At 37.5% G+C, this 25997-nt stretch overlaps 1 protein-coding gene across 2 annotated transcripts in view; it reads left to right on the forward strand.

The window, feature by feature from the left end:
• PLXDC2 (plexin domain containing 2) overlaps nt 1-25997 on the forward strand; it is a 662310-nt gene that overhangs the window by 471950 nt on the left and 164363 nt on the right. For both annotated transcript variants that reach the window (XM_006887048.1, XM_006887049.1), the window contains one exon: nt 21587-21686. In XM_006887048.1, coding sequence (XP_006887110.1) covers nt 21587-21686 — 100 coding nt within the window. The remainder of the gene's footprint in view (nt 1-21586; nt 21687-25997) is intronic.

Below are 25997 nucleotides of genomic sequence, written 5' to 3' on the forward strand. Positions count from 1 at the left end.
AACTCTCTGATAACATAACAAGTGATTGTGAAGACCATGGCCTGTATCAGATGCACCTTCGTCTCCAGAGAGACACCATTGCTCTTCAGTACTTTGGAGAGGTCCCTAATGGCAGACTTTCCCATGGCAATGCACCTTTTCATTTCCTGGCTGCTGGTGCCAAGACTGTTAACTATCGAGCCAAGCAAACTAAAGCTGTGTACAATCTCAATCTCTTCACCATCCATCCTGATGCTGCCAATTGGTCCAGTGGTGAGAATCTTTGTCTTCCTGACATTGAGCCTCAATCCATATTGTAGGCTGCAGTCCTTGACACTCTGCAGCAGGCGCTTCAGGTCCTCCTCAGTTTCAGCAAGCAGGGTTGTGTCATCCGCATAACGCAGATTGCTGATAAATCGTCCACCAATCTTGACCCCACATTTCTCCTCATAGAGCCCAGCCTCCCGGATAATCTGTTCTGTATGATGTTGAAAAGGTATGGAGATAGGATGCATCCCTGGCGTATGCCCTTCCCAATTTTCAACCAAGTAGTGTTCCCTTGCTCTGTTCTGACGACTGCGTCCTGGTCCAAGTATAGGTTTCGCATTCGAACGATCAAGTGTTCTGGGATTCCCATTCTTCTCAGAGTCAGCCATTTTTCATCTAAAGACTTAAAATTATCTTTTAAATTATAACCTTTAACTTACTTGCTTATCTTAATTAACTTGCTATTAATAATTAAAATGTGCAAGATAATTGTTTACACAGGATGTAGTAAAAATACAAAGAAATCTTCCCTTTTTGCTCTCAACGCAATATCTGGTTGATGTCCATGCATTGTTTAAATCTACATATCCATTTATTTATTTATTATATGAAAATTTAATTGTCTAATGGAATTTACTGTTTTCTTCTCTGTTTTCTTTACTATGTTCTCTTTCACTGTCTTTGAGTCAGAACTAATTTCTAGTTCGTCCTTCATTGGGTTCTTGAGGCCCATCTTTCTCTTAAGCACCATCTCGTGAATTTTTGCTGTGAGAAAGTCAAGGCTTTTGGATTAGTGGCACAATTTCCCAGACCACTGTATTAATAATAACTATCTTAAAGTTATAGCTCTCTACTTGTTGCAATCCTATTGCCTACTTATATTGTTTATTTCCTCTAGGTCTTTATGCTTTGGGCATGTCTTTTTGTCTATATTGTTTTGTCTAGATAGTTTTCTATCAAATCTGAGATTTCATAGTACATTTTTCTCATCCAGAGAGGATTTATTTATCTGGTTTTATTAATATATCTATCTGTGTATCTGTTTCTTTTTGCCAGACCTTTAGGATGAGATAAAATCTTTTAATTCTATGTGGCAAAAAGTTCATTTAAAGTTAAGTTTCAATCTGTATAACAGCTAGTGTATTTGTGGTTATCCTCTTCTCGTCAAGAATATTTCTTCCAGGGTCTCCACTGAAGATCTAGGTATTCATTAGAAACCATTTCTTTTCATTTCCTTGTATCCCTGTGATTTTCCTCAATTTGATCTGACTGAAGTTCTGTTCTATTCTGAATTGTGAAGTAAATGTGTTTGAGTAGTATGAAGCATTCTCCTTTGATTTCATTTTTTGGGGTGTGGGGATCATGATTTCTCAAGTCTTTGATCTTAACAGTCATCTAATATATTCCACAGCTATTTTCCATATTTTGTCCATCTTTTTCTGGTGGATCTAAAGAATAAATTGCCTTATACAAATTTCTCTGTTGTACTTAGAAGTGGAAGTTCCATTCTCGCTTATTAGCAATCCCTACTCTTGATAATGCAATAGGTAAATGCTCAGTTGCTAACCAAAAGTTTAGACACTTGAACCCACTCAGTGATTCTGCAAGTGAAGGACTGGAATACAAAAGTTGGGAACAGGGAAGAAGGATCAGTAGTCGGAAAACATGAAGCTGGAAAAAGGATGATAGAATTGTCAATCATCTATTCATTGAAAATGTTTTTGATCAGAATAAAGGTCTGATGGTCTATAGAAGAATCAGATTGACTACATCTGCAGAAAATAATTGATGGAGTAGCTCAACATCAGTTGTGAAAACTAGACCAGGTGCTGATTGAGGAATAGTCCATCAACTATATATATATTCAAGTTCAAACTGAAGGTAAAGAAAATCAATCAAATTCACAAGAACCAAAGTTTAACCTATCCGAACAGAATTTAAAGACATTTAAGGAACAGATTTGAGGCTTTGAAAACTAATGAGCAAATACCTGATGAGCTATGGAGATTATCAGGAATATCAGCAATGAGGAATGCAAAAGGTCCTTAAAAACACAGATGAGGAAGACCAAGGTGGATGTCAGAAGAGACTGAATATTATACTAAGGTGCCAAGAAGCCAAAGCAAAGGAAAGAAATAAAAAAGTTAAGGAATTGAAGAAAATATTTCAAAGGGCAGCTCAGGAGGACAAAGAAAAGTATTATAATGAAATGTGCAGGAAGCTGGAGTCAGAAAATAAAAAGGGCAAAATTTAGGATTTCTTAAGCTGAAGGAACTTAGTGCAACAATGAATGAGTGGAAGCCCAAAATCTCTGTAAATGTTTATGAAAATTAATAAAATATAATTATAGAAAAAAAAACACGAGAAAAAAAAAAGAACAAATTCAATTGCAGTATTTAAGGCTTCTGAGGTCAGAATATTGAGTGACCCAGGAAGCATCAAAAGAAGATGGAAGGAGTAGCCAAAGTCATTATCCCAAAAAGAATTGACTGACATAGAAGAATTTCATGAAAAAAATTATGATCTAGAGTCTATAGTGATAAAGGAGGAAGTTCAAGCTGCTCTGAAGAAAATGCCAAAAATAAGGCCCCAGGAATTGATTAACATATTTCAACAAATGTTGCCCTGGATGATGCTCTCACCCAGGTGGTGCCAAGAAATCTGTAGGACAACGACCTGGCCAACTTACTGGTAAAGATCTAAACTTACTCCTATTCCAAAAAAAGATGACCTGACATAATTTGGAAATTACCAAACAATATCACTAATAACACATGCAGCAAGATCCTGCTAAAGATTATCCACAAATGACTGGAATTGTACATCAGCAGATATGCAACTGCCAGATGTGCAAGCTAGGTTTAGAAGAAGCCATGGCACTGAAGACTTTATAGCCAATGTTAGATGCATCTTGGCGGAAAGCAGAGACTACCAGAAAAATGTCTGTGTCTCACTGACTATGCAAAGACATTTGCCTGTGTGTGGATCACGACAAATTGTGCCTAACCTTGAGGAGAATGGAAATCCCAGAAAACTTAATTGTGCTCATATAAATCCATAAAGATTACAACCACAGAATATGGGAAAATTCCAGTGTTGACTAGGGATACAGTGAATAAGAATCTGTTGAAGAGTTGTTGAGTCCCTTTCATTCAGAATTGGACCATATCTGACTGTCCAGTGGGTTTTCAGAGGCAGCAAATTGCACTGGAAGAAATTTCCTCATTTCTTCCACAAAGCGTCTGGTAGATTCATATCACATACCTGAGGTTTGGCAGTGTAATTGACAAATAATCCTACTGTATGGTGACTTAGAAATCATAGATGAGCCAGGTCCATTTTCTTAGGAGTGTACTATACTTTTACTTTCAGTAGCAAATATTTGAGGAGGTTGCTGCAGAAGAACTTTACTCTTTATTAAGTAAAATCACTTTTAATCTATTGCACCATTTAAGTATTTAAACCTAATGTTCTTTAGTGTAACATTGACTGTTTCTGTAGAAGGAGGCATAATTAATAAGTTACTCTTGCCCACTGGTTGTAGGTTTCAGTGAGTTCCTTAATGTATTTTTAAAGATCTCTTTGAATCCTATTTGTCTTATTTAAATTGTAATGACTCTTCATTCATGTCATCAGTATTAAAGGTTGAACATTTGTTGAACTTGTACAGTTTGGGGGAAAAATTTAAGAGAGTGAGAGAAGGTCAAAAGCGACTTAACAGTGAAAAACTACCATTTAGATATAAAATAATTTGTCTTCTAAAACTATAGCTGAATCCAGGTAAATGTATGATATGTGTAATATGTATACAGTTAAGTAATGCAGAGTAGCACAGAAATTTATAAATGTGAAATAAAAAGGTGAATTGCATTGTGAAAATTTTGTTGTCAGCTCTCCAGAGTGCTGAAAAGCAACAGTGTCAGTCTAGAGACTAAGGTGCACCTAAATCCAGGCCATGGTCTTCACAATTACTAGTTATGCTTCAGAGAGTTGAACAGTGACTAAGGATGGCAGAAGAAGAATTGATGTCTTTAAGTTGTGGTGCTGGAGAAGTCTTAAACATATCATGGACTACCAAAAAATAAATAGGTCTGTCTTGAAGAGGATGGAACTAAGTTCCTCCTTGGAGTCTAGGATTTTGAAGCTCCCTCTCACATACTTTGGGCACATGGCAAGGAGAGACCAGTCCTTGGAAAAGAACATCATGCTCAGAAGGATGGAGGTTCAGCTCAGGAGAAAAAGACCCTGGATGCGATGGACTGATACAATAACTGGGGCAATAGAGATAGGTGTGTTGGAATTAGTGTGACTGGCTCAGGACAGGGCAGGGTTCAGAGCTCCTGTACTTAGGGTCACTAAGGGTCCAGGCGACACATAACAACAGCATAACAACAGGAATATATAACTATAGAATACAGATGGCTTGTAAAATGCTGATTAAAAATTTTAAGAAATAAATTTAGGAAAAGAAAGATTTAGATGATTCTAAATCACCACCTAAACCAAACCCACTGCCACTGTGCCAAGTCTAACACTTAGCAATGCTCCATTATGGCACAGAAGGAGACTTTCCATTTTCTCCTGTGGAGTGATTGGTGGATTTGAACTGCAGACTTTTTGATTAGTAACCTAGTATGTTGCACACCATGCCAGACAGACTCCTTTTGTATCTAGCACTTCCTTATATTTTAAAGGTATAAACATGTTAAAATCCTATCTTCATAGTTTCTTTCCAGATCTAGTGCATTTGCATTTGTAGGTGTATCTTTGTTTTCATTATACAGCTGCATAAAAACTCCTGGTGTTTTTCTTGTGCCACAAAAGCAAAGGCTGTGCATAAAAATAGGAAGGAGGCAAAGAGAGTATCAAGGAGAGGGCACAGAGGAAATAATTGTAGAAATAGGAAACCTGTCCTAAAATTGCCTCTACCAGAAGCTGGTAATGCTGTCTTTGTCAATTTGCGTGATCATGCTGGATGCTTTTTCATAACTTCCAAGCCATACCACTCTTTGTCCCTGATATGGAATTATGACATTTGCCCACATAATGCCATACCCAGACTCACTGCCCTGATGCTCCATGACAAAGGGCCCCTTTGTACCAGAAACATTCTGAGTGCCTACCCAAACTCAGGGTGCGGAACTTCTAGTCTCCTCTCATTTCCGTTAGTGTTTCATTCCAATGCCATGCTTGGGCAAGCTCCCTCATCTAGCTGTCATCACACATCAAAGTCCCCACTGTGGCCATGATTGTCTCAGCCCTCGTTGTGTGGGCTCCTTTCGGCAGACATCAGCCTTAATATGGCTTTAATGAAACTCCATCTATTGTTTCTCATTTCAGCAGTGACTACTCTTTAAACAGATGTACATTGGTTTCCCGTCTTGCCCTCCACCCCCACCTCAGATAGTATTTACTGTCCAAACTAATGTGATGCCAGCTTTTATCTACCAGGAGATTTCAAATTAAAAAAAAAAGATAAATTTCTATCTCCTTAGGCTTTATTTCACATGGTAACTGCTAGGTAGTATCACATTGAGCGAGCACTCAGATGCTGACTGAATGGCCATTATTGGAACCTCCCAGCAGCTCTGCAGAAGATGAGGCAGTGTGCTACCATGAACGCTTATAGTCTTACAATCCTTACAGGGCACTTCTACTCCATCCTATAGAGTTGAAGTGAATAGAAAAGTAACAGCACTGAGTTTCTGGAATGAGAATCAGCGGAAAGATTTACTGAGTTGTACTCTTTCTAGGTGTTGGTTAGTTCAGATGGTTGTTAGGTGCTGGCTGTTGTTAGATGCTGAAGAGTCAGCTACAGTTCATAGTAAGTCTATTAACAGCAGGTTGAAATCTTGCCCTGTTTTGTGCCTCCTTATAATCTTTTTCTCTCCTCAAGCCCATTGTTGATGTCACTACATCCATCCAGCTGATTTCTTCTTCTCATTCTCTACTTTTTAAGTATTACATTCAATCACTAACCTAAAAAAGAAACTTTGGTGGTGCACACAGTTACGGACCACTGAAAGATTGGCAATTCAGACCTGCCCGATGGATGTGCAGGGGAGAGGCCTGCTGATCTGCTTCCCTAAAGCCGAGGACACGGTTTCTACTCCTGCTGTTATCATAAGGCAGAATCAGCTCTGCAGCAATTTTGGGAGAGATGGTGAATGAGCCTTCTACTTTATCCTCATCCTTCACCAATTTCATCTTTCTTCATGCAGGTCTAAGTGAGCTTATGTATATATGAAGCTTGAAATGCCTCTTTTAATATAGGGATTGGTTTTTCCTGTCTATTATTGGATGCTCTTTTGTCTTTCTAAATTTTCTACCTGTCTGATTATGGCAGGTGGGGTGTCAGGAGTTTAGCTTGGGACTCACCTTTGCATTCACCCAGCAAAATACATTACTCTAAAAAAAGAGTGGGGGTTGATCTAATAACTTTAACCTGTAAAAACAAACAAATATCATTGCCTTCAGGATACAACCAACTCATACCTGGCCCTCCAGCAGGTCTGCAGCAGCTATTTATTGCCCACCGTCCTCCTACGGAGCAGCTGGTGGATTCAAATTGACTGCCTTTGGGTTGGCAGCTCAACTCCTTACCCACTAGACCAACCTACAAAGAGATGAGAAAATTCTGTAAAATGTTAACTATATTCAGGAAAACAAATGCATTTTTATGTAGTTTTATTGAATTGAAAAATCATAATTTTTAGACAACTAAGCACTAGCACTTCAACTTTATGGATGGTTTGACAACAGAAAAGGATATTACCTATTCAAACCTGATAGCCAGTTGAGAAGTGCACAGAGGCCCTGGTAACACCATGTATTATCGTTAATTGAACTGTCAGCTGAAAGATCAGTGGTTCTAGTCCACCAGCCGCTCCACAGAAAAATGTTTTTACAGCCTTGAAAATTCAGGAGGGGTTGCCACGAATCAGAATCACTTGGAGGTAGTGTTTTGTCATTGTTACTGGGTGTGCTTAAGAAAGATAAGGTTGAAAGTTTAAGAGTTGGAAATAAATGAAAATGGGTAAACTAGGGAGTATTAAAAAAAACAAACTATATATGTAAATAAATAAAGTATATACCATATTGCTGATTAGCAAATGAACTAGAATGGTTTTAGAGTAACTCTTTTCCACTAAAGTTCTTAGACATATGATTCAGACTTTGGAACAAGTGCTGTGCAATCGAGCCCCTGCTGAGATGCCGTGCTGCCTATTAGATAGATAGCTGGGTCCATAATGGAAACAAAATGAATGTTTTGGCGACGTTTGCAAGACAGAACAATAACGAAAATAAAATTCCATTACCTCTGGCTCAAGCAGCATGCTGTTATCTCTGTTTTAAAGACATAGAGCCCATGTTTTGGAGACTAGATTGGGTCCCAGCATCTGGACAGTGAGAGAAGTGAGGTTTTTATGTCTCCTCAGCCCTATCTTTGCTTATTAATGGTTTATTTTAGTCTCTTGAATTTTGTGTTTCTGTTGCAAACTCTTTTGTTTATGTTTATTTACTTCAACATATCATTTATTGAATAGTTTTATGCCAGTACGTTTATCTATACATTATAAAATAGAACAGATATGAAAATACGAAATAAAATATAATTTTTAAATGCCTTTGTAAAAATGGAGGCATGTTTTCACTAATGTAAACCCTCTCTATTCACTATCATGAATGTAATTGTAAAGGCCATTCTCTATTCATACAAATAAATTAACATACATAGAATTCATACAAAACATTGCTCAAAATTTATCTTACATTCATGGTAAAAAGGCAAATGTTACAGACACTTGGGTATAATGAACCTACTTTTTTTTCATTCTCCTTTTTTATTGTAACTTAGAGGGGGTTTTTTATTTCATACTGCTTTTTCAGCTGTTCACATTTTCAGCTAATCCTTACTTGCAGGAAATTGTGAGATATAAAGCCTTATAGAAAGGATGAAAAAGAGATACCTGACTATATAGCTTTTAGAGTTTTTTACCTAGATATCGTCCTTGACCAAGGATTTTCAACTTGAGTACTCCATATCCTTCTTAAATAAAGAATTCCCTGTACAACAGGTAACAGACAACATGACAAACAATCTTTTTTTAAAATTGTGATTTGAGTGAAAGTTTACAAAGCATATTGCCTTTTTGTTCAATCACAGTATGCATTTTGTATTATAACACTAATTGTATAACACATTTTGTATTGTAACACTAATTGTAATGCCCACAAAGGGCTATATTATTGTATCTTGTCTTTCCCTTCACTAAGTGTCTATTATTTATCAATGTTTACTCCCCTCTCCTTCCCTTCTTATTCCCTGTAACCATCCAAGAATGATTCTGTGTGTAAAATATTCTATAGATTTTTAACACTTGCAGATTTACAGAGTATCTGCATTTTTGTGACTTAACAACATATGAGCAAGAAGAACCCCTGACAATGAAGGAAAAAGATCAAACTACTCTGAAAGAATTGGGGGGGAAGGGCTCCAGAAATTGACAGCATACCAATTGGCATATTTCAATAAACAGAAGCTCCCCTGGATGTGCTCATCAAGTTGTGTGAAGAAATCTGGAGGACAGCCACCTGGCCAATTGACTGGAAGAGATCTATATTTGTTCCCATACCAAAGAAAGGTAACCCGACAGAGTGTGGAAATTATCGAACAATATCGTTAATATCACATGCAAGCAAGATTCTGCTGAAGATTATCCAAAAATGACTGAAGCAACATGTCAGCAGAGAACTGCTAGATGTGTAGGCTGGGTTTAGAAGAGGTCATGGTACTGGGAATATTATAGCTAATGTTAGATGGATCTTGGCTGAAAGTAGGGAGTACCAGTCTATCTGTGTTTCGTGGACTATGCAAAGGCATTGGTGTGAGTCACAATCAACTGTGGCTGACTCTGAGAGGATGGGAATTCCAGAACACTTGATCATGCTAATGTGAAACCTATACTTGCACCAAGAGACAGTCATCTGAACAGAGCAAGAAGACACTACATGGTTCAAAATAGGGAAGGGTGTTTGCCAGGGATGTATTCTGTTTCCATACTTTTTCAATCTATATGCAGAACAGATCATTCAGGAGACTAGGTTGTTTGAGGAGGAATGAGGCATCAGGATTAAAGGAATATTGATCAACAACCTGTGTTATCTAGATGACACAACCCTGCTTGCTGAAACTGAAGAGGACCTTGCTGCAGAAGGTCACAGACTACAGCCTTCAATATGGATTGAAACTCAGCATCAAGAAAACAAAGATTCTCACCACTGGGACAATTGGCAATATGATTGGTAGTGAAGATAATTGACCTTGTTAACAGCTTTAGGTTGCTTGATCCACAATCAATATTCTTGGTACCAGCAACCAGGAAATCAAGAAAACAAAGCATCAAGAAACAAAATCAAGAAAACAAAGATTTGGGACAATTAGTAATATCATGATTGATGGTGAAGATATTTGAGTTTGTTAACAGCTTTAGGTTGCTTGATCCACTATCAATAATCTTGGTACCAGCAGCCAGGAAATCAAAAGACAAATTGCATTGGGAATGTCGGCTGACAGGGACATCTTCAGATCACTGAAGAGCAACAACATCAGTCTGGAAACTAATGTGTGCATGATCCAGGTCAAAGTCTTCACAATTGCTTGCTGTGTATCAGAGACCTGGACAATGACTAGGGATGTTAGATAATTGACATCTTTGAGTTCTGGTGCAGGAGAAGAGTTTTAAATATATCGTGAACTTCCAGGAGAACAAGCAGGTTCTTCATAGAAAGGGTGAAGCCAGCTGCACCTTGGAGGCAAGGAGGGACCAGTCATTGGAGAGGGACTTCATGCTTGGAAGAGTGGAGGGAAGAATAAAGAGAGGGAGACCATTGGTGAGATGGATTGATATAGTGACTGGGGTGATGAAAGTAGTTGGGTTGGTGATAGGAATGTTGGCACAGGATAGAGCAGTTTTTTGTGCTGTTGTATATAGGGTCACTATGAGTCGCAAGCGACTCAATGGCACATAACAACAACAACAACAACAACATAAGGTTCTCTGGATTCATCCATGTTATAAATTGTTTCTTAAATTCTTTCAGTTTTCACTGGTGTATGGTGCACCTTTTTGTGAAGGTACCTTTTTGTGAAGTTGTTGTTGTTGTAGTTACCGTTAGTTGCTATAGAGTTTATTCTGATTCATGGAAACCTCATGTGTGGAGTAGAAATGCTCCAAAGAATCAAGTTAGTTACTTTTCTGAATTAGATTATCAGACATGTCTCCTGAGGTATCTCTGGGTGGATTCAAACTACCAGCCATTACTCATCAAACATTTAACCATTTCTGTCACTCATGGGTCCTGTACTACATAGACCCAAACTGCCCACACATACTCTTACACACACACACTAAAAATTGCTTTGTTCATATTGATAAATAAATACTACTCTTTAATTGTAGCTTTTTATGTTGCTTCTAATTTTGCTAGGTGAATAAATAGTTACTAGTGGTTTTTTTGGTTTTGTTTTTAATAGGATTTTTTTGAACAGGGATTGGTGGTGGTTTTGTGGATTTTGTTATTTTGAAATTTTGGGTTTAAAATTTTTTTAACATGAAAAGTTAGAGACTGTTCTGACTTGTTCCATAGAGAATTAATTGCTTGATTTTGTGTCTGTGATGGGTTGGTTAATAGTCCTTCTCCATCCAAACCCATGCCTTTGATATTTTAAGTAAAGTGATTGTTATCCAAGAATACCAGAATTATAAAAATGTGGCAAAATGAGGAGGAGCTTGGCAGGCATGTTGAAGAGAGAAATGCTGAAGTTGTTCATCTTTTCCCAATTATCGTTTTATAATCTTCTGTATCTAATTTTATTTGTCAAAGGATTTTTTTTTTTCGGGTTTTTCCCCCTCAAAGCTTTATGGGTAATGGTTTCTTGAAAGGCTTACTTACATGGTTTCTGAAACAACATAAGGGATTGAAATTTTCTTGTGGATTTTCATTTTAGTATTTCATGAGAATGAAATCTCACTTTTAACAAAAAAATCTATGCTTTCATCTGTGAACTGCATAAAGTGCAGAACTACATAAAGAGAAACTTTAAAAGTTAGTCGTATTTCCATAAAGTTGTCTTTTCTTCTCTAACCTTCTTTTCCAGCTATCTGCACCATCTTTATACATACACATTTCTAAGTAGCACTGCACCAGCTGGTCTCCGCTCAGCTCCAAGGATTAATGTCTGAACCAACCACAATGAAAACGGCTGATGCTGTGCAACATAGCAGCCCTGATAAGAAGACAGCTCTCTTTTTCCTACAACCAGGAGCAAAAGCTCAGGAACATCCTTAATTTCTTACCTTTTCCTCTACGGAATCCAGCTTCTCATTACTTCTACCACCTTTACCATGCTTACACAGTCCCAGCCACCCATCTCTCTTCTGGACGACTATGATACCCTCCAAAGTAGTTTCTGTATTTCCTTGTCTTGATCATACATCAGTGCTTTAAGAACCATTGATCTTAAACATGACAAGTGATCACCACACTCAGAACTTTTCTCAGGACAGAAGGAATAAAGTCCAAAGTTTACCTTTTTTTTTTTTCCTCCCAGCCTTGTCATCTCCTGTGACGATCTTATTTGTTCTTTCTGCTTCGGCTGTGGTGACAGCATTTTTACTCCTGCAGCAGACCATAAATAATTCCATCTAGATATTTGCATGTATTGGCTTCTCCAGCTTTTTACAAGTTTGCTGCAAAATCATTTTATCAGAAAGCCCCTCTTCTTGAAAAGATGCCTCCATATCTCTGTACTCTGTTTTCATGCTCCCCTTAGCACATACTGGTTCATTTGTAATGTCTCTATCTGCCTTCTACCATTTATGATATATTAAAGTAAGGAACAGATTTGGTAGAGCATGATTTTTTCATGTCTGATGAGCAAGTAAAAGAATTATTTCTATCATATCTTTATGAAGCTAGAGATAATGTATCTGCCCTTTGGAAAAAATATATATGTAGTAGATGTTCTCAGGAATACGTGCTCTATTTTATATATTTATAATACATTCATGAGCTCTGCTAGTATAGTGCATAAAGTGTTGGATAACTAACCCAAAAGTTCAAACCCATTAGCTGCTCCACTGGGCAGTCTTCTATAAAGATTTATAGCCTTGGAAACTCAGTGGAAAATAACTATGAGTCAGAATTGACACTTTAACCATTTTTTTATGTGCCATTGAATCAGAACTAACTCATAACTGACCTCTAATGGATTTTCAGAGACTATGAATACTACAGGAGGAGATCGCCTACCTTTCCCACTCAGAGAAGCTGGTGTATTCGAACCAGGTACCTTAGGATTGAAAGTGTACTTCATTACCACTAGATCATCATAATTCCATAAATTCATAATATATTAAGACATATAAATAGTTATAGTAGTACTTGGTAGTTTGCCAGACATGGTCATAAGAAGTTATTTTCCTATGAGCATATAAAATAGGTAGGTAGCAGGTTAAAATTAATCCTTGGTTGCCAAGGATTTCTGCCTGCCTCTGTTCACTGTATATGTAAGATTTTCCTTCCTTCCTTCCTTCCTTCTTTCTTCCCTCCTTCCCTCCCTCCCTCCCTTCCTTCCTTTCTTCTTTCTTTCCATTCATCTATCCATCCATCCATGCATTGTAGTGGTAAAATCATTCAGCTTCTTATGATTAGCAATTACTAGATACTTGATGGGAGAAAGCTGTCTGTTTTGGTAAAGATCAACTACTTTAAAGGCCCTAAAGTGGAGTTCTACTCTGTCTTTTAAGCCCAATAAGTCTGAATCAGCACAATAGCAGTAGGTTTTTGTTCTTTGTTACTGTTATTGTTATTATTGTTATGTGCCATTGAGTCACTTGCAACTCATAGAGACCCTGAGTACAATAGCCCTGAAACCTGCTCTATCCTGTGCCAATCTTGTTGACTCTGACACACCTACCCTCATTACCCTAGTGCCTGAATCAATCCATCTCATCAGGGGTCTTCCTCTCTTGTACTATATCTCTACCCTTCCAAGCATGATGTCCCTCTCCAAGGACTGGTCCCTACTTAAAACATGCCCAAAATATGTCAGAGGAAGCCTCAAAATCCTTGCTTCCAGCCTGGTCTCACACTGTCTAGGATGAACCTGTTTGTTCTCCTTGTAGTCCATTATATATTCAATACTCTTCTCCTATACCATAGCTCAAAAGTGTCAATTCTCTTTTTTACTATCTCTAGTCATTGTCCATAATTCTGACACATAGCAAGTAATTGGAAAGTAATTGCAAAGAGTTTGATATTTGTATTAATATTTCTTTGGATCACTGTTAATAAATTTTGTTAAAAATCTATTCCATCAACAACTATCTTCCTAAGAAAGTTGGCTAATCTAGGGAGGATTCTTTTCCATGACATAAAACTTTCAAGATTTATATATATTTTCATAAAACTGAGTTTGGGGTCATGCAACTTCTACAAGTTGGCTTATTCTTTGGAATCCAGGGATCAAAAAATATACTAGAAAGTTAAAGAAAAAGAACAAGAGGCAAAGTACCCCAAAAACATTCTTCTACTAAAACATTCCAAACCTTCAATTTCAGTTTTACATAAGAATAAAGTGATATTTCCAGCAACCTAAAAGAGAGACTTTTACTTCATTTTATGTAAACACCCATGGACACTTATATTAGCTTTTCAATTTTTAGTAGGTAATATATTGGTTAGTAATGATGTATAACAACTCATTCTAGAATGGAATAGCCTGGGTAAGATGATATCTCATTGTTGTTTTGATTTATCCTCTCACCCCAGCAGCAAAAGCAAAGTTTAATAGGACAGCAACCAACAAACGTTGGCAAGAATGTAGAGAGATTGGAACTATCATGCATTACTTGTGAGAACATATAATGCTGCAGCCACTGTGGAAAGCAGTCTGGCATTTGCTCAAGAAGTTGAAAGCAGAAATCCTATTTGATCTAGCTATTCCACTGCTGGGATTATACAATAAATAAATCATAACTGCAACACAAGTGGATAAGAAACACTGTAAAGAACTAGAGAAAGGGAAGATCCACCTGAAATGGATGATTAGACAATATGAGCATTGCAGTTAACAATCTGGAACAAAATGTGCATACCTGATCAAATTGGACAGAAGGTAGGAGGAAAGAAAAAAAAAATAATAAAGGAAGTTCTACCCGCAGAAAGAATTGCAGAGACTTGTCAGGCAGGAATAGGCAGGGAAGGAGAGGGAGTAGAGATGGGTAACGTGAAGGAAAAAGGAGAGCAAGACACGTTTCAATATGACATTGGAAATAACACCATTAATACAGTTGTAATTATTAGTATAAAATGAATAGGAGTGACTGAATGAAAACAAAAAAGGAGTGGATTAAAACCTTCCCTGTAGCTATTTCTCACAAGATACCAATGGATCAGCTTGGTGATTCTCCTGAACAGGTTCAGACTCTGCTTATCTTGACTGGGGTCACTCATATGTTTGCTGTAACGGCTGAATGTGTGCGAGCTGACTGGTCAAGGAAGATCTCCTATGGAAAAATAAGAGTCTTCCAACTCCAGCAGAATATGTTCTTAAGTCAGGAGGCTAAAAAGAAGGAGATGGAAAATAGGCACATAATTTTTCACACTTTATTTTTCTTCAGTATTGCTCTTGTCTCCTTTCACTATACAACTGTCAAAGTGAGAGGGGAGTACAAAGTGCAAAGGCAAAGAAACAAGAAAATCAGTGGTGAGGACTATTAAGGAAGTCAACTCATCACATGTCAAAAACACTGGAGAAGAGGACTTGATTTAGAAACAGCTGTAGAAGAGTGTCAAAGTAAGGAGGAGAAAGCAGAATCAAAATGAAAGACGGCTGTGTTAGAAAATAATGTGGAATAGACCAAAGAGGGGTAAGATTGCTGAAAGGTTTAAAAGGGCCAAGTCCTCTGATCTGGAAAACAAGATTCAACCACATCATTTTCATGAGAGCAAGTTAGGTCATTTCAATTCTCAAGTCCTGACTTGAATATGAGAAAGAAGAAATACAATAAATTACCCAAGAATATCTGAGCAAAATGTTTCATAGCTTGCAGAGGACAACAACAGTCTTTTTTTAAAAAAAAATTTATTAATTTTAATGAACATGTACAGAGATTTTGGGTTTCCATTCATTCATTGTTGCACTATTTTCTCTACCCTTCCCCTAGACGTTTCCATTTCCACCCCCTTGAAAGTCTGTTTTAATTGTCCCAATGCCACAGTGCTTGTCAAAGCCAGTTCTGGTTAATCTCCTTTGTCACTGTGTCCTTTGCCATTGCCTATCACACCCTCTGAGAGAGACTTCACCCTTATACATAAGGAAAAGGGGACAGCATATTTTCTTAGGTATTTCCTGCTGAAAAGGGACGCTATAGGTTTCAGGGTGAAGATCTTCTCTCACTACTCTAAAGGGCCTCTTTGGCAATAGGAAACACATAGACTATTGTGGAGATTGATTTTGGAATTTAGATGCACTGTTATCAATTGTGCTTAGCCATACATGTTCATATCCTTGAAGATGTATCAGGGAAGTGTTGCAGCCTAGAAGACACAAATCTAACTAACAAGTTAAAAGTACATAAGTCAAAAATTAAAAGGCAATAATATTCCAAGTAGAAGATCTATTAATGGCATAAATCAAGTTACAGAGGGAAGGTAGTACTTGCAATAAAAGGCCTATTGACTAGCACTTTGTCTATTCTAGTATAAAGCTAAGGAACCACAATATGTAGAGGCTCAACCATGTCATTTATTGTCCTTAAGGCCTGGGGCAAATTCCATCTACCACTGAGTTGTTTTACAACTCGGAAGTCTACATGCAAGGCAGAGGTGAAGTAAGGAACTGCTTATGAGGTTTTCCGTCAATTCCAACAACTAATAGTGAGAAGAGTTGGGACCTCAGAAGGCTTTTAGGACCACATAGTAGGCTCTTGTGTCCAGGAGAAAATGAATATACTTACCAGTTATGTTAATGCTCACCCACAGCTCTTCTGGGAGGATCTAAATCGTTGAAGCGTCCTCCTTTATTTCCAGCTGGGAGCTGGGGCCTCTCAATCCTCTCAACCACGAGGACCTGATGTGGACCAACCTTGGCCAAGTGTCCTTCAGATCCACATTTAAAGCAAGTGAGTGGGAGCTTCCTCTCTACTCCCTTGCCTATCTGTGGCTCTCATCTGTGACACTGTCTACTTAAGTGGCCCAGCTTTCCACAGTGGAAGCAATTCTGATATCCTTTATTACCTTTGGGTGACACTGTTAAAGAGTACGACTTCCTTTTCCTGCCACAGGCCCTAAACTGGCAGCAGTAGCTGCCCCAATAATTTTTGCCACTCTCTGGTCTTTTCTCTTCCCTCTAGATCCCAGTTGTTAAAAGAGGGGAAAATTTAAACAAATATATAACTAATAATTTTGAACATTATAATTTTTTGAGCTTAAGGCTAGAAATATTAATATGATCATTTCCAATCCAGAGATGCATGTTCCAATGCAGTTCCTATTTTCCATAAATGGTTTTGGTAAGAAGAATATTGTAAATGTGGATACAGTTCTACTATTTCTCCTCTATGCCACGACATAGGGTTATTAGCATGAGCAGTTATAAATCCATTGCCATCATTACTCTAACTTAAATTTTTTAAAAAATTTAAATTTATTATTAATTTCAATAGAAATTTACAGAGGCTTTTGATTTCCATTCATTCAGTGTTGCACATTTCTCCCCTCCCAACTGTCCCCCCAGAACACTACCCTCTTGGAAAAGTAAAAGAAAAATTCTTTCATTGTGTTAGAAACCCTCCCCCAGGTCCACTCCACCATGTAGCCATCTCTCTAGACTCCTGTCATGACAGAAATACCTAATCACATATCTCTTTTCCAACTCCTTGCTATTGTGAATAAAGCTGCAGTAAACATGGGTGTGCATATATCTGCATAGATGTCAGTTATGGTCTCTTTGGGGTATAGTCCCAGTAGTGGAATTGCTGGATCAAATGGTATCTCTATTTGAAACTTTTTGAGAAAGCGCCATACCACTTTCCACAGTGGTTGCACCATTTCACTTTCCCACCAACAGTGAATAAGGGTTCCAGTTTTTCCACAACCTTGCAAGCATTTGTTGCTTGCTGTTCTGTTAAATTTTGCTATTTTGACTGGGATGAGATGATATCTCATAGTTGTTTTTGCATCTTTCTTAGAGCTAGGGATTTTGAACATTTCTTCATGTGCTTGTTAGCCATCTGAATGTCGTCTTCAGTGAAGTGCCTGTTCATATCCTGTGTCCATTTTTCTGTTGGATTATTTACCTTTATCTTGTTGTGGTGCTCAAGTATTTCATAAATTCTGGATATAATTCCCTTATCTGATATGTTATTACCAAATACTTTTTCCCAGTCAGTGGCTTCCCTTTTTTACACTGTTGGCGAAGTTTTTGGATGTGCATAGGGATTTGAGTCTTAGAAGATCCCATTCATCTAATTCATCTTCTCCTGGTTGTAGGTTTTTCAGGATACTTGGAAGACAGTTTATGTTGTGGATTAGGACTTTGAGTGTTGTTCCTATAATTCTGTAATGAAGCTTATAGTCCTTGATTTTAGTCCTAGGTCCATGATCCACCTTGAGTTGGTTTTTGTGTATGGAGTGAGGTGTGGGTCTTGCTTGGGTCTTATGTAGATACTTTTCCAATTTTGCCAACACCATTTATTAAAAAGGCTGCCATTTCCCCACTTTACTGATTTCATCTCCTTGTCAAAAATCAGTTGACCATAGATAGACGGGCTGATCTCTAGATTCTCAATTCTATTTCATTGATTTATGTGTCTGTCATTGTACCAGTACCATGCTGTCTTTACCACTACGGCATTGTAGTAGGATTCGAAATCAGGGAGTGAGATACCTCCTACCATTCTTCTGTTCTTAAGGAGTGCTTTGCTTATTCAGGGCTTCTTTCCATTCCAAACGAAACTGGAGATTGCCTTTTCCATCTCGTTGAAGAATGGAATTCGTATTTGGATTGGGATTGCATTAAATGTGTAAATTGCCTTTGGTAGTATTGCCATTTTCACAACATTGAGTCTTCCTATCCATGAGCAAGAGATATTCCTCCACTTCTCAAGATCTCTTTTTGTTTCTTGTAGTAATGTTTTGTAATTTTTTTTGAATAGGTCCTTTGTGCTTCTGATTAAATTTATTCCCAATTATTTAATCTTGTGATTAGCTATTTTGAAAGGTATTATTTTTCTTAGTTCCAGCTCTGTATTCTCTTTGTCACTGTGGAGAAATCCAACTGATTTTTGTATGTTGATCTTGTATCCTGCCACTTTGCTAAATTGGTCCACTGTGTCCAAGAGTTTTCTTGCTGAGTCTTTAGGGTTTTCTAGGTATACTATCATGTCATCTGCATAGAGGTATAATTTTACCTCCTCGTTGCCAATTTGGATACCTTTATTCCCTTCTCTTATTGCTATCGCTAAGACTTCCAAAACAATATTGAATAAGAGAGGTGATAGTGGGCATCCTTGCCTAGTTCCTGTTCTTAAAGGGAAAGCCTTTAACCTCTCTCCGTGACAACCAGTCTTACATGCTGGAGAATGAAAGCCAGTGACAAATGCTACTAACAAAGCTTTCATACTTCGTCCATAGCTGTTTTATAAATATTACTGGAATTATGATTTTGCCCTATGTGTTTACCATCACTTTTTTCCCTTGTTTAATTTTCAGGCTGTCTTACATGTAAATGGTAATTATATTAACATTCTTTGACATACTAAGTAGTGTAGTCCATCTTGGGGTATGTGCATCTGGGGTGCTACTTAAAGACAATGATAGTAAAACTTTTCCCTCACCTACTTTGAGCTTGCTGTCAATATAGGCTGGTCCTTGGAAAAAGACAGCATGCTGGGAAAGGTAGAGGGTGCACAAATGAGAAGAGGTCCTTCAATGAGAAAGATTGACAGAGTGAACTGACAACAATGGGCTTGAGCATGGATCTTGATGGTACAAGATAGGGCAAGACTCTGATCTGATCATAGAGTACCTGTGAGTTGTAGTTGGCATGATGACTCCTAGTAACAATAAAAAATGTGTGTAAAACTGAATAATAATATAATACCTATTAATTATTATTATAATACCTAAAATTATGATAGGTAGATAGATTATTGTTACTGTGTGTTATTTAGTACAATATGCCTTATAGTGACTGTATGAGCAGCAGATCTGAATCCTGTCCTGCACCATACTCTCATTTCCAGCATACTTGCTCCCACTGATGTAGTTGCTTGCTCTGTCTTTCTGGTTGACCATCCACCTTTAAAAGAATGAAGTCCCTTTCCAAGGAATAGCCCCTCCTAAAAATATGCCCAAAATATATGAAAGAAGCTTTGTCATGCTTGGTTCCAAGAAGCACTCTGGCTGCCCCTTCTCCAAGAGAAGATTTTTTTTCCTCTTTGTTCTTTTGTCCATCCATGACTATATTCAGCACTCTTCTGATGACTGTCAGATCCCATCTAACTCATTCTAACCCAATGGGTGTCAGAGTAGAACAGTGCTCCGCAGAGTTTTCAGTGTGTGGATTTTTTCAGAAGACCACCAGCCCTTTCTTCTGTGGACTTCATTTCTGCGTGGACTTGAACCTCCAGTCTTTTTGTTAGCATCAAAATGTGTTCACCATTGGCATCAGTCAGAGTTTCATGTGGTTGCATTTGTATTGTCTTTCTCCTCCTTGTTTTTGAACGGGGGATGGTATGTCTGTGTGTGAATAAATCACTAAATAAAAGAATTTTAAGGACAGAAATATATTTGGTTTGCTTCTGTTGTTCATATATAGGAATGCTTCAAAAGTAGCTTTAGAAATTAGAACATCAAAATTCAATTAACAAACACATTTTTTATATATACTGAACTTAGGATCTTTCCTGTTTTTATTTCTGTAATAACACTAACAATCCTATCTCCAATCAATCATATATATATATATGTGACTACTTGTCACATTTCATATATATATATAATGAGTCCAAGATATGTCTCAAGTGTAATTTTGGTATAATTTCAAATATATTCTCCACATTTCCTGTTTTTCAAATGTAAGTATCATTAATGTCAATCATATTTAGATTTTTCTTCGAATTTGTTTCAGTTTGAGAAATATGTCTTGGGGACTACTAAAAATTCATAAGAGTTGTAAGTGAGAATGGTGAAGTTTAACACCTATTAACAATTACCAAATTCTGCAATAAACTCATCAGTAATAATACATTTGTATTCCATAGTATACATATTTGTCTTTGGTAGTTTTTGTACCTATGAGACTGCCTAGAAAGATCTTAAAATACTGAAAAAATCTGTAACAAAAACTATACCTGAGAAGCAAATACTAAAGGGAAAATCTCCATCCTGAAATTATAGCCTGCATCAAATGTGTGTACAGTGTGCCTATATAGGTGATCTTCTGCCTCTCTAGATGTTTATGTGCTGTGTATTTTGTGTATTGCTGTTATACTAGGAGCTGGGAGCTATGCCACTGGTATTTCAAATACTAGCAGAATGATTCGTTGTGGACAGATTTCAGCTGAGCTTTTCGATTAAGAGGAGGAACAAGCTCTGACATTCGACTTTTTAAAATTAGCAATGAAATCTCGATGGGCTTCAATACACTGTTCTGCAATATAGTATTGGCAAATGAACCCTAACATAGCAACAAACATGAGGATGATACACAACTGGGCAGCATTTCATTCTGTAATTCATTCTAATATCCATTGCCATAAGCAAGAGTCAGCATTTGCAACAACAGCACATAGGTGGTAATTTTTCAGCATCCAATTAGGTTTTTCTGGGAAGATACTGTTTTCATTATCAAAGAATCATCTTAAAGTCCAGGAATACACATATTATCTTAGCCCATCAAGTAGCATTGAACTACTTGTCACTTTTAGATAGCTTGTCTTGATTCTCTGTTATTTATTTTCCCCTAGTATTTCAAAAAGGGCAACTCTGATGGCAACGTGTGTAGGGAATTGCACCACTAACCTGAAGGCTACACCCCTTCAGCCAGTGGCTCCTCAGCAGAAAGGTGGGAAATCTCTGAGGCAATTTAAAGTCTCAGAGATCCATGGAGAATCAGCTGTGAATCAGTTTTGACTCAATGGCAATGAGAAAAAGACTCTATAAAAAACCATCACCAAATCTTACCCACCAAACAAGATGATCACTCTCCCTACCTGCTTCCAGATCAAACTCAAACCTAACACATAACAATATCCTTCTTCTTTTCCAGATTCCGGTTTTGGTCACACAGATAAGTTCCACCAATCATCCAGTGAAAGTGGGGCTGTCTGATGCGTTTGTCGTGGTCCACAGGATCCAGCAAATCCCCAGTATGTAGAAGAAGGGTATTCGCAAAGTGTGAGCCTTCTGTGGGGGTAAATTTAAAGGAGATTCATATTGGGCAGATAGAATATTTTAAAACAATCACTTTATATAATACTCTCTTTTAAATTTTTCTATGTTTGCTATATCACTATTACTCTTGAACTAACAATTCAGATAAAGAGAAATTAAATAGCCAAGCCAAGTGTATATGATTTTGAACTCTTTGGGATAGTTGTTGGGTTGCTCCGATACATTTCTTTTGTTAATAATAAGAGCACCTAACTGTTAGCTGATTTGAATCATAACCATATGACTTCCCATGTGTATTTGCTTTTTTAATTTAAAATTAGTGTCTTAGCAAATTAGCAGCTTTGTGCCAGGGTACATTTAGCAGCTTGCATAAAAATGCCTTGGGGGCCTAAAAGGAAGAGGAAAGAATTTAGGTAAAAGAGAGTTTTGTAGAACTGTATCTTTAAGTAAAGATACAGTTTTATTTTTCTTACGCTATTTTAGCCGAACTGTTGTAGCTTACATTTTGTAAAAGAAAGGCATATGTCACTTTGAAGAAGCCATTCGTCATGTTAGAAAATGAAAATGTTAAGTCTTCTGTAAGATTTCTGCTCCTGGAAATTGTCCCCTCCTATTGCTGTTTGAAGCCTCCTCTCATACTAGGAAAGATACAGGGTTCATGAAGGAGAGGAAGACCCCCAATGAACTAGGTTAACAAGGTGGCTTCAGCAGTGAGCTCTAGTGTTGTCAGAGATAATGAGGATGGCACAGAATAGGGCATAGATTTGTTATAAGTCGTGCTTGATTTGACAGCATGCTACAACAGCTTCTTTAAGAACAGGGAACTCAGCTTGCCTAGTGGGTAAAGTCTTGTGTTGTCAAGCCAGAGGCACTTGGTTCAGATCCACCAGCTGCTCTATAGAAGAAAGACAAACACTCTCTTCCTGTGCAATCACAGCTTCTGAACATCCACTGGAGGTTCAGCTTTGATTTGGTTCCAACTTGATAGCTATGGGTTGGTTCCAACCTAATGGTATATAAAAATGACAACTTTAAAAGCAATCCTCAGTGAAGTTGTGTCTGGATTGGGGTGTGTTTGTGCATTTGTTAATCACATGTGCTTATTGACAGCAAGAGTTGATAATTATATGCATCTCAGGATTAGATCATCCCTTTTCTTCCACTCAGTTCTTTTCCTTCTCTTATTTATTCATAATGCTAGATTTCATTTATCACATGCATATGCTGTGTTATCTTGACTTGAGCTAATTTGGTTTAATTTTGTCATCTTTAAAATGGCGTGGCAATCATTTAGACTCCTCAGAGCAAGATACATTATAGAGCTATCCTACAATTCCTTCTTAGAGGGACATATATATCTGGCAGTCAGTTGCCTTCAGGAAGAACTTACAACTTCCATAGCTTTCTTCTAATTAGGTGGTAATTTGTGGGTGGTGATATTGAAGAGAGTGATTATAACAAAGTGGATTTTCCGGAGATGAAATTACATTGGGGACAGAACAAGGATAGATTAGTATGTGGAGGAAACATAAATGCAACCTGGCAGGATTCCTAAATGAGAGACTGAGTCCTGTGAAAGGCAAACCTGGCTTCTTCCTGAGGAGGAGGAGGCTGTCACCTTCTTTGATTCAGAGGTGTTAGATCAAATGTGCCTTGAGTTAATTAGTGCCAGAGTAAAAGAAAACCGTTTTTGTTTCTTTATTGTTTCTCTTCATCTCTGCAAGACTTTTATTAAGTTTATTTAAAAAGCATGTTGCTCTTCATCAGTTCTAATATATCTTTGCTTAAGGCAAAGACCTACCAAAAGTACACATTTTTTAAAATGTATTTTAATAGTAGGATCTCTGATTGGACAGTGTTTAAAGTGTTTAGCTGTTAGGTGAATATTCAGGTATTTGAACTCATGAGCTGCCTTGCTTGAGAAAAAAGGTAATTTCCTTCATGAAGAATGTTGTTGATGCTCCTTATACATGATGATGAATAATGTTTCTATTTCTGTGTCATTCTTACAGTCTTTGTTGTTCGTAAATCCACTGTTGGAGGCACTGTGTTAGTAGTATATCTGGTTGAAGACCTTAATTTTTCAGTGTCCCTGTACTTTACCAAGCATGATTCTTTTTCAGAAGGTTCCTCCTGTTTACATTCCCGTAGAATGTGAGAAGAAGTCTTGTCATCCTCACTTATAAAGATCATTTTGTTTGTACTTCTACCAAGACAGATTTATCTGTTCTTTTGGTTGTTCATGGCATATTCAACATTATTAAACAATTAAGTGATTTGAAGGCATCAGTTCTTGTTCAGTCTAGTTTATACATTGCCTAACTTTCACTTGCATATAAGGCAATTAAAAACACTGACTGGAGTCAAACATGGCTTAGTCCCCAAAGTAAAATCCTTGTTCTTTAAACACTTAAAGTAACTCTTTATAGCAACTTTCCCCAATGCAATAGGTCATTTGATTTTTCATCTCCTGCTTTCATGAACATTAAGGATTCAAGTACACTGACATTCTTAAATTCAATCCTTTCTGTTTATCATGATGTTTATTCGTCTAGTTGTAAGAGTTTTTGTTTTCTTTATATTTAGGTGTAAACCATACTAAAGGCTGTCATCTTTCAGCTTCATCATTAAGTGTGTTAGGTATTCCTATGGGGCAGTTCCAGTCTGTCTCAAAGGGCTCCTTTGAGTCAGAATTAACTCAGATCAGTGACATCTTGATCCACACTGTCCATCTGATATATTATTGTTCAGAAGAAAATATCTTCCAAAGTACATTTTAATGATGCAAATATTTTGTCAGTGTGTTCTCCATGATAAAATTGTACTTAGATTCCAGGGGTTCTAGAATACAATTTTGTACCCTAATTTATCCTGCAGGAGCACCTGAATATTGCTGATGGTTAAGAGGCTACTAATTGAGGGATTGGTGGTTCAGGTTCACCCAGAAACACCTTAGAAGAAAGGCTTGGTGCTCTGCTCCTCAAAGACCCTGGATGAAGCACCGTTCTCCTCTCTACTCTCAAGAGTGGCCATGAATCAGAAGCCCTTGACAAAAGTCAAGTGTTTTTGTTGTTTTGCTGTTTGTGTGTTTTTTTTAACTGTAAAAGATTGTCTGTTATGTTGCTGGAATTGGGAGATATTACCAGTATTCATTTCATCAAATACATTTGCGAGACATATGTGAACTTTTGAGGATAGATTGTGTCTAAAATTTAAGACTTACCATTCACCTAAAAAAAATTACTAAAACCTAGAGCTCAGAGAGAAGCTCTCAGGCATAGCAGCGACTTTTCCTCTTGATCTCCTTGTCGAGGCCTGAGAAATCAGCCATGGGAAGTCCTGAGCCTCTCATCCACCCACTCCTGCCTCGAGAAGGGACCGTCTTTCCCCAGGGAATTTGGAATTGATGTCTTCTAGCTAAAAGCCTTTTTTGGGGAAGTGAATTTTTTAAATCTCCCTAGAAAAATCTGTTCCCACATTTATAAAATGTCACAGTGTCTGTTATGTGAGTGTCTGTGTAAGAGGAAAAATAGAGTTGCATTGTGTTCTCAGTTAAGCGCACGTGCGCACGCACACAGAGATAAAGATAACAAAGATGAACAGCACACAAGCTGTGCAAGTATAATTTTTGTCTGTAAAATAAGATTTCTCCATAATAGTCTATGTGTTTCCTACTGCCAAAGGGGCCCTTTAGAGTAGTGAGAGAAGATCTTCACCCTGAAACCCACAGCGTCCCTTTTCAGCAGGAAGTAGCTAAGAGAATACGCCATCCCCTTTTCCTTATGACTCAGGGTGAAGTCTCTCTCAGGGAGGAGTGATAGGGAATGGCAAAGGACACACTGACAAAGGAGATTAATCAGAACTGACTTTGACAAGCACTGTGGCAATTGGACAATTAAAACAGACATTCGGATGGCGGGGAAGAAGAACAAACTGGGGAGGAGGGTGGAGAGAATGATGCGGCAATGAAGGAGTGAAAGCCCAGAATCCCTGTGAATGTTCATTGAAACTAATAAAATTTAATAATAATAAAAAAAACCAAAAAAAATAAAATAAGATTTCTAGGTGTTTGTTTATATTTCTTATTTGTGCACTTATAACTTATATAAATATAAAGTCTTCCTCAGAATTTTATTTCCTATGTAACAGCCCTTGTTAACAGGACAGCTACCCCTGGAAGATACTTAAATCTCTCTTCACCCCTGCTCCCAGTTGGGACTGAATATAAGGAACAGCCCATCATTATCCTATGTAATAGGCAGTTTCATTTCTTCTGTATTTCAAAG

This window comes from Elephantulus edwardii, unplaced genomic scaffold (genome assembly GCF_000299155.1).
Source record: "Elephantulus edwardii isolate Elephantulus edwardi_28Jun2011 unplaced genomic scaffold, EleEdw1.0 scaffold00054, whole genome shotgun sequence".
Lineage (NCBI taxonomy): Eukaryota > Metazoa > Chordata > Mammalia > Macroscelidea > Macroscelididae > Elephantulus > Elephantulus edwardii.